Below are 14,308 nucleotides of genomic sequence, written 5' to 3'. Positions count from 1 at the left end.
AACTATTTTTCAAGCAGGAATATGCAGTAGAGTAAAGCAGGACAAGATGGAGTTTTCAGCATAGAAAATAGAAGAAAAGAGGCTAGGAAAATATTGTAGAAACATGTTTCCTGACAGGAGAGATTTCTAGGCTGAAGAGAAGGAGCCAAAATTGAGGGACAGATTGAATATACAGGACAAAGGGACTAACTGATGGACCAGGAGCCCAGAAGAGACTCCAGGGAACTAAGGACAGGGTAGCTGACCTTCCTCAGAGTCTGGAGAAAACAGAAAATGTGCCAACGCCAAGTAACTTTCTGGGTGGACCCACAGAAAGTGTGGGTTTCACTGCTTGTTGCTTTACATTCTCAGTGAAAGTGGAAGTCAAGGTCATGCTCGGAGTGAGAAGGCTGCTTCCCAGAGACCTGTCCATGTGCCTTATCAAAACATTTCTTACCCCTGTCCAATCCTGACATTCTTGAAGCAAGCTCTCTCCCTTGCTTCATCCCTGCAACCTCCCTCCCTATTTATTCATCATTTTGCATTATCATCTAGCTTCCCAGCTATTGCTTCACACTCAGGAGAAAAAAGGCAGAAAAGGAGAAAAAGAGGGCAAAGGGTTGGGCTTTGAAGGTTTTGAAGAAGTCATGAAGGGGAGTGGCAAAGAGTATCTACAAAGACAAGAAAGAATGAATGGACATTCAGTAGTGGGGAACCCAGCTGGAGACCAGGAATTTGTAGTGCTCCAAACTCTCATTTGGCAGTTTTCTCCAGATGTGCATATGCATGACATGTGGGGTCAATATGAGATTGAGCAAAATCACTGCTATAGAACTTCTGTGATGATGAAAGTGTTCTCAATCAATGCAGCCCAGTATGGCAGCCACCAGCTATTGGGACTGTGGTATATAGGCATACCTCAGAGATGTTGTACGAACAGACCACCACAATAAAGTGAGCATAACAATAAAACGAGTCATGAATTTTTGGCTTCCCAGTGCATATAAATTTTGTTACTGTAGTCTTTTAGGTATGCAATAGCATCCCTTTAAAAAAAAAAACAAAAAAAAACAGTGTACATAACTTAAAAATACTTATTGCTGAAAAACGCTAAACATCATCTGAGCCTTCAGTGAGTCATAGTTGTAACCGATCACAGATCACCAGAACAAATATAATAATAGTGAAAAAGCTTAAAATAGTGCAAGAATTACCAAAATGTGACAAGAGACATGAAGTAACCAAATGTTGTTGGAAAAATGGCACTCATAGCCTTGCTTAATGCAACATTGCTCCAGACCTTCAATTTGTAAAAAACGAACAAACTGACAATGTAGCGTCTGTAAAGTGCAATAAAATGAGGTATCTCTGGGAGTTCCTGTTGTGGCACAGTGGTTAACCTATCCGACTAGGAACCATGAGGTTGTGGGTGTGATCCCTGGCCTTGCTTAGTGGGTTGGGGATCCAGCGTTGCTGTGAGCTGTGGTGTAGGTTGCAGACGCGGCTCAGATCCCCGTGTTGCTGTGGCTCTGGTATAGGCTGATGGTTACAGCTCCAATTAGACCCCTAGCTAGGAATCTCCATATGCCGCAGGAACGGCCCTAGAAAAGGCAAAAAGACAAAAAAAAAAAAAAAAAAGCGGTATCTCTGTTCTTAAATGCGCCTACTGCAGTTTATTTTATTTTTTGTCTTTTTAGGGCCACACCTGCGGCATATGGAGGTTCACAGGCTAGGGGTCTAATCAGAGCTGTAGCTGCCAGCCTACACCATAGCCACAGCAATGCCAGATCTGAGCTGCATCTGTGACCTACACCACAGCTCACGGCTCCTTAACCCACTGAGCTAGGCCAGGGATCGAACCCGAAACTTCATGGTTCCTAGTTGGATTTGTTTCCGCTGTGCCACAACAGGAACTCCAAAGAACTGAATTTTTAATTGCATTTAGTTTGAATTGAATTTAAGTAGCCGCATGTGGCTACTGGCTACCATGTTAGACACATAGATCTGGAGATGGGATTTGCAGAGTCCAGGAGGAGAAGACTGAGTGGGGAATGGTGGTGGAGGCGGGGGAGTTGGGTAACTTTCCCAACCTTCAGCTCAGTTTCCAATAGAGTCAGATGTTGGACACAGAATGGGCTAGTAAGCAGGAGAAAATGGAGGGGTAAGAATTTTCTATGTCAGTCTTAAATTAAAGAAAAAATAATCATTGTCCAAATTTATTTTTAAGGCGAGAACGTCAATATTCTATGTGTAGTAGTGAAGATTCTCCTGGCTCTTGTGAAATCCTGTATTTCTCTGTTGGTAGTACTGATCAGCTCATGGTGCACAAAGGGAAATGTATTGGTGAGTAAACTAGCTAAACTCATGTAAGTTATTCTAATGACAAAAGTTAATCATGAAGAGTTCCCTTGTGGCACAGCAGGTTAAGGATTCGTCATTGTCACTACAGTGGCTTGGGTCACTGCTGTGGCACAGGTTGGATCCCTGGCTCCAAGAACTTCCACAGGTGCAGCCCCCCAAAAAAGAAAGTTAATCATGAGAACAGGTTAGAGTAGACACTGTGTTGTCTAGACCAGCACAGTCCAAGGAAGACTCTTTACTCTGATAGTCATTCTAGCTTCTGTTACTGATGACACTCAGCTTTTACCTTCTGTAAGGTGGAAATAAAAACTCAGGCTCTTGGAAAGATTGTTAGCAGAAAGATACTTTAAAATTTGTCATTGTTAGAATTAACCACACTTTTCAAAACCAAAATGGTTGAAATATTAGGACTCAGTAGAATTTTACATCATGTGCATCTATTGCTGATACAATATGTGTAACAAAAGGAGTTCTAATGCCTGTGAACTTTAATGGTCAGGTCTCATTTTATTAATTTGTTATCCACGTGCATAGCATTTTCCTCCTTGGCATGCTGTAACTGACCAGGAAAACCACTTTGTTTTCTGTGTGTTTTATTTAGTAGTTTAGCCATCTTATTCAGCAGATGGCCATTTGAAGTGTTTACATTAAAATCAAGTTTTCAGTATCTACTCCCTTTGCCCTAGATGTACAGCAATTTTTATCAGTCACACAGATCATTTGCATATGGTAAATTTGACAACTAAGTTTAATTTCCATTCCCATGAATATTCTTAGCAGAGCGAACAGTAGCCAAATTATCTAAACTGAGTTTGCTTTCTTTTGGTGTCTTTTCTCCTTCCTCTTTGGGGAGATATAAATAAATAGGGGAGTTGCCAGAGAGAGGGCAGCAGGTGGAGGAAGAAGAAACCAGGTATCTGAAGAGTGATCTGGACACAACTTTGGCTGATTGAGGTAGCTGGTAGCAGGTTTCCACAGATGCACAGAGCTTATACTATTCAGACACAGTGACCATTTGGGCTGGTTCAAAACCTTGGTAGAAATGATTGCTTTTAGAGGACAAGATGGCGGAGGAGTAGGGGGACACGCTCGCCCTCTCCCACAAACACAACAAAAAAAGCACATCTACAGAAGAAATGACTCGCACAGAACAACAACCAATCGCTGGCAGAGGAACCTAATCTCCAATAACGGCAAGAAATTCGTGACATTATTGGGCAGAACGGGAGAAAAGAGGAGAGTGAGAGAAGGTGAATCCGAGCGGGACGGGCGCTCCCGAAAGGGAACTGCGGAGGGGAAAGGGATCCCGCACCCTGGAAAGTCACCTACCGGGCGAAAGATCAAACGAACCGGAGGAATCTCCAGATGCAGAGAAGAGTGTAGCAGTAAGTTGGAGTACGGAAAAACGATCAAGAACCCAACGGACCATCTGAACTACGGGCACAGTCACCAAAAATTGAGACGCCTGGGTGGGGACTGGGCACCGAATCCTCGGCTCCAGAGGTTAGTCCCCGGGAAAGGGCCGGGGGACGCCTGGGTGGGGGCTGGGCACCGAGACCTCAGCTCTGAAGGTTGGTCCCCGAGAGGGGGCCGGGGACGCCTGGGTTGGGGCTGGGCACCGAGACCTCGCCTCCGAAGGTTAGTCCCCAAGAAAGGGCCGGGGGACGCCTGGGGGGGGGCTGGGCACCGAGACCTCGGCTCCAGAGATTAGTCCCCGGGCTAGGGGGGCGGGGAAGAGCGGAAACTGCTTGGGAGGTCTCTAAACCATTTGACGGGGCAGAGACTGCCTGGGAGACTAGAAAACAAAGCTGTCGCAGAGGAAGGGAGCAATACTCTAGGGGCGGGGAAGTGGAAAGCCGCCTCAGAGGGAACCTGGGAGAAGAGCCTGGTCTGCGCCAGTGCTGAGGAGGGGAGAGAAGAAGGGGTGGGTCCCCATAGAATACCCCCCACGCCACAACAAGCTTACAGGCCCGCTAGCTAGCAGAAAGCTGTGCTTCCCAGTGCATTCCCTCCCCCCACCCCCACCACCCCCTACGCTCTCGCCGAACCTGGGGCTGCCTGCCATCCAGGAGGGCTGGCCTCAACAATTGCCTGAAGCCTACCACCGCAGGGGCTCTCCCTGCACAGGCCTGCTTGCCCTTTGGAGGGGCTACACTTCCACAGAGCAGCACCAAACACCACCAGCCCCCTAAAAAAGGCCTGCAGCCCAGAAAAGCTAGAACAAGCCTAGCCAGGCCGTGAATAGATCGACCTAATTCTCTGACGGTTTTTCTGAGACGGGCTCCCCCGGGGAGGAGCCTCTTGAGTCTCCAAGGGCCTTGCTACACGCCCAAGACCCTAGGGGGTGCTAAGACCTAGTGGACCAGCTGCATAGGACTGCCAGCTCCAGGCAGGACCCCCTGCAGCCCAGAAAAGCTGCAACAAGCCTGGCCGAATCGGGAAAAGATCTCAGACGGTCTTTCGGAGTCGGGCTGTCCTGGGGAGGAGCCTCTTGAGTCTCCAAGGGCCCTGCTACCCGCCCAAGACCCCAAGGGGTGCTGAGACCTAGTGGACCAGCTGCATAGGACTGCCAGCTCCAGGCAGGACCCCCTGCAGCCCAGAAAAGCTGCAACAAGCCTGGCCGAATCGGGAAAAGATCTCAGACGGTCTTTCTGAGTCGGGCTGTCCTGGGGAGGAGCCTCTTGAGCCTCCAAGGGCCCTGCTACCCGCCCAAGACCCCAGGGGGTGCTGAGACCTAGTGGACCAGCTGCATAGGACTGCCAGCTCCAGGCAGGACCCCCTGCAGCCCAGAAAAGCTGCAACAAGCCTGGCCGAATCGGGAAAAGATCTCAGACGGTCTTTCTGAGTCGGGCTGTCCTGGGGAGGAGCCTCTTGAGCCTCCAAAGGCCCTGCTACCCGCCCAAGACCCCAGGGGGTGCTGAGACCTAGTGGACCAGCTGCATAGGACTGCCAGCTCCAGGCAGGACCCCCTGCAGCCCAGAAAAGCTGCAACAAGCCTGGCCGAATCGGGAAAAGATCTCAGACGGTCTTTCTGAGTCGGGCTGTCCTGGGGAGGAGCCTCTTGAGCCTCCAAGGGCCCTGCTACCCGCCCAAGACCCCAGGGGGTGCTGAGACCTAGTGGACCAGCTGCATAGGACTGCCAGCTCCAGGCAGGACCCCCTGCAGCCCAGAAAAGCTGCAACAAGCCTGGCCGAATCGGGAAAAGATCCCAGACGGTCTTTCTGAGTTGGGCTGTCCTGGGGAGGAGCCTCTTGAGCCTCCAAGGGCCCTGCTACCCGCCCAAGACCCCAGGGGGTGCTGAGACCTAGTGGACCAGCTGCATAGGACTGCCAGCTCCAGGCAGGACCCCCTGCAGCCCAGAAAAGCTGCAACAAGCCTGGCCGACTTGGGAAAAGATCCCAGACGGTCTTTCTGAGTCGGGCTGTCCTGGGGAGGAGCCTCTTGAGTCTCCAAGGGCCCTGCTACCCGCCCAAGACCCCAGGGGGTGCTGAGACCTAGTGGACCAGCTGCATAGGACTGCCAGCTCCAGGCAGGACCCCCTGCAGCCCAGAAAAGCTGCAACAAGCCTGGCCGACTTGGGAAAAGATCTCAGACGGTCTTTCTGAGTCGGGCTGTTCTGGGGAGGAGCCTCTTGAGTCTCCAAAGGCCCTGCTACCCGCCCAAGACCCCAAGGGGTGCTGAGACCTAGTGGACCAGCTGCATAGGACTGCCAGCTCCAGGCAGGACCCCCTGCAGCCCAGAAAAGCTGCAACAAGCCTGGCGGAATCGGGAAAAGATCTCAGACGGTCTTTCTGAGTCGGGCTGCCCTGGGGAGGAACCTCTTGAGTCTCCAAGGGCCCTGCTACCCGCCCAAGACCCCAGGGGGTGCTGAGAACCAAGTGAAATCTGCTACCATCGTGGGGTGGACCTCCCAGTCCTGTCTGCCCTCAGGAAGTCCTCCTTTGCTTCAAAGAAACACTGTTAGTCCCATCAACACTCCAGAAAAGCCACACTGCCTCAAAAAAAGATTGACCAACAACGACAGCCCTCAGGAAATATTCCAGGGCAGTGACAAGGCAAACACTACCCGATAACAGAGAGTACAACTCCCTCAGGAGAAAGAAGACAACAAGCAAGATGAAGAAGCTGAGAAACCACCCCCAGTCAAACCAACAGGAGAACTCACCTAAAACAGTCAACAATGAAACTGATCTCTGCAGTCTGACAGACCTGGAGTTCAAAAGAGAAATAGTGAAAATACTGAAGGAATTAAGAGAAGATATGAACAGCAATGCAGATACCCTCAGAAAGGAGCTAGAAAATATAAGGAGGAGCCAAGAAAAACTAGAACATTCATTTGCAGAGATGCAAACTGAACTAGGGGCAGTAAAAACCAGAATGAATAATGCAGAAGAACGAATCAGTGATATGGAAGATAGAATAATGGAAATCACTCAATCTGGTCAACAGACAGAAAACCGAATCAAAAAACTGGAAAGCAATATAAGAGACCTATGGGATAATATAAAACGGGCCAATCTACGCATAATAGGAATTCCAGAAGGAGTAGAAAAAGATAAAGGAATGGAAAATATATTTGAAGAAATTATCGCTGGAAACTTCCCAAATCTAAAGGATACTGGATTCAAGATACAAGAAGCACAGAGGGCCCCAAACAAACTGAACCCAAACAGACCCACACCAAGACACATCATAATAAAAATGGCAAAAGTTAGTGATAAAGAGAGGATCCTAAAGGCAGCAAGAGAAAAACAGAATGTTACCTACAAGGGAACCCCCATAAGAATATCAGCTGATTTCTCTACAGAAACACTACAGGCCAGGAGGGAATGGCAAGAGATATTTAAAGTGCTCAAAGGAAAAAATATGCAACCTAGAATACTTTATCCAGCAAGAATATCATTTAAAATAGAAGGGGAAATAAAAATTTTTCCCAACAAACAAAAACTTAAAGAATACAGCAACACAAAACCCAGGTTAAAGGAAATATTGAAAGGGCTTCTCTAAACCAAAAAGAAAGGAAGGAAAGGGAAGAAAAAAGAAAAGAAAAAAAAAAAAAAAAAAGAAGAAGAAGAAGAAGAGGAAGAACTAGGACTGAGGAAGATACAATCAGAGAGCAGTCACTCAAATAAGCCAGCATACAGATTTAATCATGAACATGCTTCAAACAAAATAAAATTAAAAAGAAAAAAATAAAAGAGTCATCAAAACCATAAAATGTGGGCAAGGGATGTTAGGAGGTAAATAATCCTTTTTGTTTGTATGTATGTCTCTCTTCTTAATTTTAATATAATAATGAAGTGTTTGAACTTACAGGACCATCAGGCTAAAACACACAATTATGGGAAGGGGTTAGCATACTTAAAAAACAGGGCAACCACAAGCCAAAACCAAATATTGCATTTGCAAAAAATGAAAAAAAAAAATACACTCAAGCAGATAATAACAGGAGACCATCCAACCAAAAAAAAAAAAAAAAAAAGAAGAATGGAGAACCATAGAATCAACTGGAACACGAGGATCAAATGGCAATAAATAATCATCTATCAATTATCACCTTAAATGTCAATGGACTGAATGCCCCAATCAAAAGACACAGAATGGCTGAGTGGATAAAACGGCAAAAACCTTCAATATGCTGCCTACAAGAAACTCACCTTAGGACAAAAGATACATATAGATTGAAAGTGAAAGGCTGGGGAAAAGTATTTCATGCCAATAGACATGACAGAAAAGCAGGAGTTGCAACGCTCATATCAGACAAAATAGACTTTAAAACAAAAGACATAAAGAAAGACAAAGAAGGACACTATTTAATGATTAAGGGATCCATCCAAGGAGAGGATGTTACTATCATCAACATATATGCCCCAAACATAGGAGCACCCAGATACATACAACAAATATTAACAGACATAAAGGGAGATATTGATGAGAATACAATCATAGTAGGAGACCTAAATACCCCCCTCACATCAATGGACAGATCCTCTAGACAGAAAACCAATAAAGCAACAGAGATCCTAAAGGAAACAATAGAAAAGTTAGACTTAATTGATATCTTCAGGACACTACATCCAAAAAAATCAGAATACACATTCTTCTCAAATGCTCATGGAACATTCTCAAGAATCGACCACATATTGGGACATAAAGCGAATCTCAATAAATTTAGGAGCATAGAAATTATCTCAAGTATCTTCTCTGACCACAATGCCATGAAATTAGAAATCAACCATGGGAAAAGGAAAGAGAAAAAACCTACTCCATGGAGACTAAACAACATGCTACTAAAAAACCAATGGGTCAATGAGGAAATCAAGAAGGAAATTAAAAACTATCTTGAAACAAATGATAATGAAGACATAACCTCTCAAAATCTATGGGATGCTGCGAAAGCAGTGCTCAGAGGGAAATTTATAGCAATCCAGGCCTTTCTCAAAAAAGAAGAAAGATCCCAAATTGACAACTTAACCCTCCACCTAAATGAATTAGAAAAAGAAGAACAAAGAAGTCCTAAAGTCAGCAGAAGGAAGGAAATTGTAAAGATCAAAGAAGAAATCAATAAAATAGAGACTCAAAAAACAATAGAGAAAATTAATAAAACCAAGAGCTGGTTCTTTGAAAAGGTGAACAAAATTGATAAACCCCTGGCCAGACTCACTAAAAAGAGGAGAGAAAGAACCCAAATCACCAAAATTATAAATGAAAAAGGAGAAATCACAACGGATACAGCAGAAATACAAAAAACCATAAGAGAATACTATGAACAACTATATGGCAATAAGTTTGACAATCTGGAAGAAATGGACAATTTTCTAGAATCTTACAGCCTGCCAAAACTGAATCAAGCAGAAACAGACCAACTGAACAGACCAATCACTAGAAATGAAATTGAAGAGGTCATAAAATCACTCCCTACAAATAAAAGCCCAGGACCAGATAGCTTCACAGGTGAATTCTATCAAACATATAAAGAGGAATTGGTGCCCATCCTCCTTAAACTCTTTCAAAAGGTTGAAGAAGAAGGAATACTCCCAAAGACATTCTATGAGGCCACCATCACCCTCATTCCAAAACCAGGCAGAGATACCACCAAAAAAGAAAACTATCGCCCAATATCATTGATGAATATAGATGCAAAACTTCTCAACAAAATCTTAGCCAACCGAATCCAACAACATATCAAAAAAATTATACACCATGACCAGGTTGGGTTCATCCCAGGTTCACAAGGATGGTTCAACATACGCAAATCAATCAACATCATACACCACATTAACAAGAAAAAAGTCAAAAATCATATGATCATCTCAATAGATGCAGAAAAAGCATTTGACAAAGTTCAACATCCATTCATGATCAAGACCCTCGCCAAAGTGGGTATAGAGGGAACATTCCTGAATATAATCAAAGCCATTTATGATAAACCCACAGCAAATATAATCCTCAATGGGGAAAAACTGAAAGCCTTCTCACTCAAATCTGGAACAAGACAGGGATGCCCACTCTCACCACTGCTCTTCAACATAGTTTTGGAAGTCTTAGCCACAGCAATTAGACAAACAAAAGAAATCAAAGGCATCCATATAGGAAGAGAAGAGATCAAACTGTCACTGTATGCAGATGACATGATTCTATACCTAGAAAACCCTAAGGACTCAACCCCAAAACTCCTTGAACTGATTAATAAATTCAGCAAAGTGGCAGGATATAAGATTAACATTCAGAAGTCAGTTGCATTTCTGTATACCAGCAATGAAGCATTAGAAAAGGAATACAAAAATACGATACCTTTTAAAATTGTACCTCACAAAATCAAATACCTCGGAATACACCTAACCAAAGAGGTAAAGGACCTATATGCCGAGAACTATAAAACCTTAATCAAAGAAATCAAAGAAGATGTAAAAAAATGGAAAGATATTCCATGTTCCTGGATTGGAAAAATCAATATTGTGAAAATGGCCATCCTACCCAAAGCAATCTACAGATTCAATGCAATCCCTATCAAATTACCCATGACATTTTTCACAGAACTAGAACAAACAATCCAAACATTTATATGGAACAACAAAAGACCCAGAATCGCCAAAGCAATCCTGAGAAACAAAAACCAAGCAGGAGGCATAACTCTCCCAGACTTCAAGAAATACTACAAAGCCACAGTCATCAAAACAGTGTGGTACTGGTATCAAAACAGACAGACAGACCAATGGAACAGAATAGAGAATCTGGAAATTAACCCTGACACCTATGGTCAATTAATCTTTGACAAGGGAGGCAAGAACATCAAATGGGAAAAGGAAAGTCTATTCAGCAAGCATTGCTGGGAAACCTGGACAGCTGTATGCAAAGCAATGAAACTAGAACACACCCTCACACCATGCACAAAAATAAACTCCAAATGGCTGAAAGACTTAAATATACGACAGGACACCATCAAACTCCTAGAAGAAAACATAGGCAAAACACTCTCTGACATCAACATCATGAATATTTTCTCAGGTCAGTCTCCCAAAGCAATAGAAACTAGAGCAAAAATAAACCCATGGGACCTCATCAAACTGAAAAGCTTTTGCACAGCAAAGGAAACCCAAAAGAAAACAAAAAGACAACTTACAGAATGGGAGAAAATAGTTTCAAATGATGCAACTGACAAGGGCTTAATCTCTAGAATATACAAGCAACTTATACAACTCAACAGCAAAAAAACCAATCAATCAATGGAAAAATGGGCAAAAGACCTGAATAGACATTTCTCCAAAGAAGATATACAGATGGCCAACAAACACATGAAAAAATGCTCAACATCGCTGATTATAAGAGAAATGCAAATCAAAACTACCATGAGATACCACCTCACACCAGTCAGAATGGCCATCATTAATAAATCCACAAATAACAAGTGCTGGAGGGGCTGTGGAGAAAAGGGAACCCTCCTGCACTGTTGGTGGGAATGTAAACTGGTACAGCCACTATGGAGAACAGTTTGGAGATACCTTAGAAATCTATACATAGAACTTCCATATGACCCTGCAATCCCACTCTTGGGCATCTATCCGGACAAAGCTCTACTTAAAAGAGACACATGCACCCGCATGTTCATTGCAGCACTATTCACAATAGCCAGGACATGGAAACAATCCAAATGTCCATCGACAGAGGATTGGATTCGGAAGATGTGGTATATATACACGATGGAATACTACTCAGCCATTAAAAAGGATGACATCATGCCATTTGCAGCAACATGGATGGAACTAGAGAATCTCATACTGAGTGAAATGAGCCAGAAAGACAAAGACAAATACCATATGACATCACTTATAACTGGAATCTAATATCCAGCACAAATGAACATCTCCTCAGAAAAGAAAATCAATCATGGACTTGGAGAAGAGACTTGTGGTTGCCTGATGGGAGGGGGAGGGAGTGGGAGGGATCGGGAGCTTGGGCTTATCAGTCACAACGTAGAATAGATTTACAAGGAGATCCCGCTGAATAGCATTGAGAACTATGTCTAGATACTCATGTTGCAACAGAAGAAATGGTGGGGGGAAAAACTGTAATTGTAATGTATACATGTAAGGATAACCTGACCCCCTTGCTGTACAGTGGGAAAATAAAATAAAATTTAATATAAAAAAAAAAAAAAAAAAAAAAAAGAAATGATTGCTTTTAGTCCTGAGACTGTCCTTGACTCTGAGGCATTTCTTTTTTTTTTCTTTTTTTGCTTTTTAGGACTGTGGAGGTTCCCAGGCTAGGGATCCAATCAGAGCTGCAGCTGCCAGCCTATGCCATAGCCACAACAGTGCCAGATCTGAGCCGCATCTGCAACCTATACCACAGCTCAGGGCAACCCCGATCCTTAACCCACTGAATGAGGCCAGGGATCGAAGCTGCAACCTCATGGTTACTAGTTGGATTTGTTTCCTCTGAGCCACGATGGGAACTCCTCTAAGGCATTTCTAACTCGTGAATTGGCAGCATAAAACGCAATAACTTTTAATAACCTAGGGACATCAGGAAGGCAAATTAATTCAACAGCTTAATACCTTACCTTGGTCTCCTAGTCTCATTGGTGCTCATTAGGCAGATTCACCTTTGTTAATACCCTCATTAGGAGACACATTTGCAGTCTGAACTTTTTTTTAAAAAAAATAAAACCACCAAGTAAATTATTTGTTTTCTCACAGCAGGTCTAGTTTTTAAAATATGTCCTAATTTTCTAAGAAATGCTTTTGTAAAAGATCAGCTCATTAATATTTGCTTTTCAATTTAATGCTGTTAGAAATAGAGGAAATCAAGACCTTCCCCATATATATTAAAGCACTATAGAGGCTTCTGTGTAAATGATTTCTGTTAGCATATAGTAGAGCATCAGTCTCTGAGCTCCTTTAAACATGTTTTCCTTCAGCCTCACTGCAGTGTGTTCTTTTGTCTCCATCACACAAAAGCACCGAGAGGAGGGTGGCAGTGATAAATTGTAATACAAAATAAAATCCCCACCAGCAAATATGAAATATCCTCTTAGTCCCAGTTAGGGAGATAAATATTCCAAGACATTACACCATATAATTCACAAATTCAATTAGGCTTTATGTCAGTGCCATAACCATTGTATATCATGTGTCTCCAGTGTGTACTGCACGTACCCATATTCCACAGGTTGCTTCCTTTGGTTGATAAATTTTCAAACATCAGGATTTTTTCCCCCTTAGCTAAGAGTGTCTGGAGTTATTTATGAATAGCATAACAAATCAGCTTGATTAAAATCTCTTAAATTGTCAGCATTTCTGTGAAGTAAAACTGCTTCTCTAGATGAGCTAGTCAGCCACATTTCCCTAAAGTATTTTTGCTAAGATCACTTTGTCTTATATATACAGGTGACTTCATCTTTCATTATGAAGATAATGTAGCACCATGGAGAACTATTATTTGTACACTAAGAGATGAAGAATACTGTATATCAAAGAATACTGATTGAACTGAAAATCAGTCAGTTCTCAATTGGGGCAATTTTGTCCCCTAGGGGACATTAGGTGACATCTGGAGATGTATTTGATGAGTAAGACTAGATTGGGTAAGACTCATTTTGTGGATAGAGGCCAAAGATTGTGCTAAACATCTTACAGTGCACAGACAACCCTCTTCAACAAAGGATTATCAAAGGACCAAATGTCAGTAGTGTCAAGGGTGAGAAACCCTGTGATATACTCTGTGATTTGGCAAATAGGAAAAAAGGGTAGAGGGAACTAGAAGACAAATAAAACAAAATGGTGATGGTATGGGATTTTCTTTGAGTTTTTTATTAAAATACAGTTGATTTAATTTTAAATTTTTTAAAATTAAAGTATAGTTGATTTACAGTGGGTGATATTTTTCTCCATTTCTAACTTTTTGGTGATTTTCTATTATAGTCTTTAATAAAAATTTTTATTTTTGTAGATTTTTGAAAAATTTTGGTATTACAGAAATTTAGCTTTCCCAGGTACAGGTAGAAATCCTATGCCTATCACTAAATAAATGTTTTTCTTTTGCTTCAAATTTGAACTGTCATTTCTGGTTCCTTCCCACAAAGCCATTGGTCAGTTTGTGTTTACTGAGCATATTCATATTTTGTGTTTAAAAAAATCATTGGTGTATTCAAACCTCCAAGTTCCCAAAACCTGTTTTCACTGTGCACCGTACTCTACATGATGGCGCTGTCTTGCTGGACCTGCTTCTAAGCTCCTTCTGTCCCATTAGTTAGTAGTAGCCACATGGGATACACTACTGCACCAGTAGGCATGGTCATCAGAGGTGGACTGGTTATGAAAGTAGCATTGTTAGTAATGGCTAGTAGAAGAAAACACTGGCCTGATACTAAGATCTCATTGCTAATTCTTGTCCCTTTGCAAAATTTAATATCATAGGGCTTAAATACTAAGCAGTGGTTACAAAAGAGCATGTGTTACATAAAATC

The 14,308-nt window shown here is 42.9% G+C and overlaps 1 protein-coding gene across 19 annotated transcripts in view; it reads left to right on the top strand.

Moving 5' to 3' along the window:
* The window catches only part of EIF2AK4 (eukaryotic translation initiation factor 2 alpha kinase 4), a 118,116-nt gene that overhangs the window by 35,799 nt on the left and 68,009 nt on the right, over positions 1-14,308 (top strand). For 15 of the 19 annotated variants that reach the window (XR_014813080.1, XR_014813089.1, XR_014813088.1 and 12 more), the window contains one exon: positions 2,207-2,322. The exons of the other annotated variants lie outside the window; for them this stretch is intronic. Coding sequence is in view for 10 of the 15 variants with exons in the window: in XM_021097886.2 (XP_020953545.1) it covers positions 2,207-2,322 (116 nt within the window). In the remaining 5 variants the exon portion in view is untranslated. The remainder of the gene's footprint in view (positions 1-2,206; positions 2,323-14,308) is intronic. 19 annotated transcript variants of the gene reach the window in all.

This window comes from Sus scrofa, chromosome 1 (assembly GCF_054392235.1).
Source record: "Sus scrofa isolate SSC_HxYL_T2T_F1_AM1 chromosome 1, Sscrofa_HxYL_maternal_Yorkshire_Landrace_v2.0, whole genome shotgun sequence".
NCBI classification, from domain to species: domain Eukaryota; kingdom Metazoa; phylum Chordata; class Mammalia; order Artiodactyla; family Suidae; genus Sus; species Sus scrofa.
The sequence above is the reverse complement of the archived record's forward strand: the minus strand, read 5'-3'. Positions and strand labels throughout refer to the sequence as shown.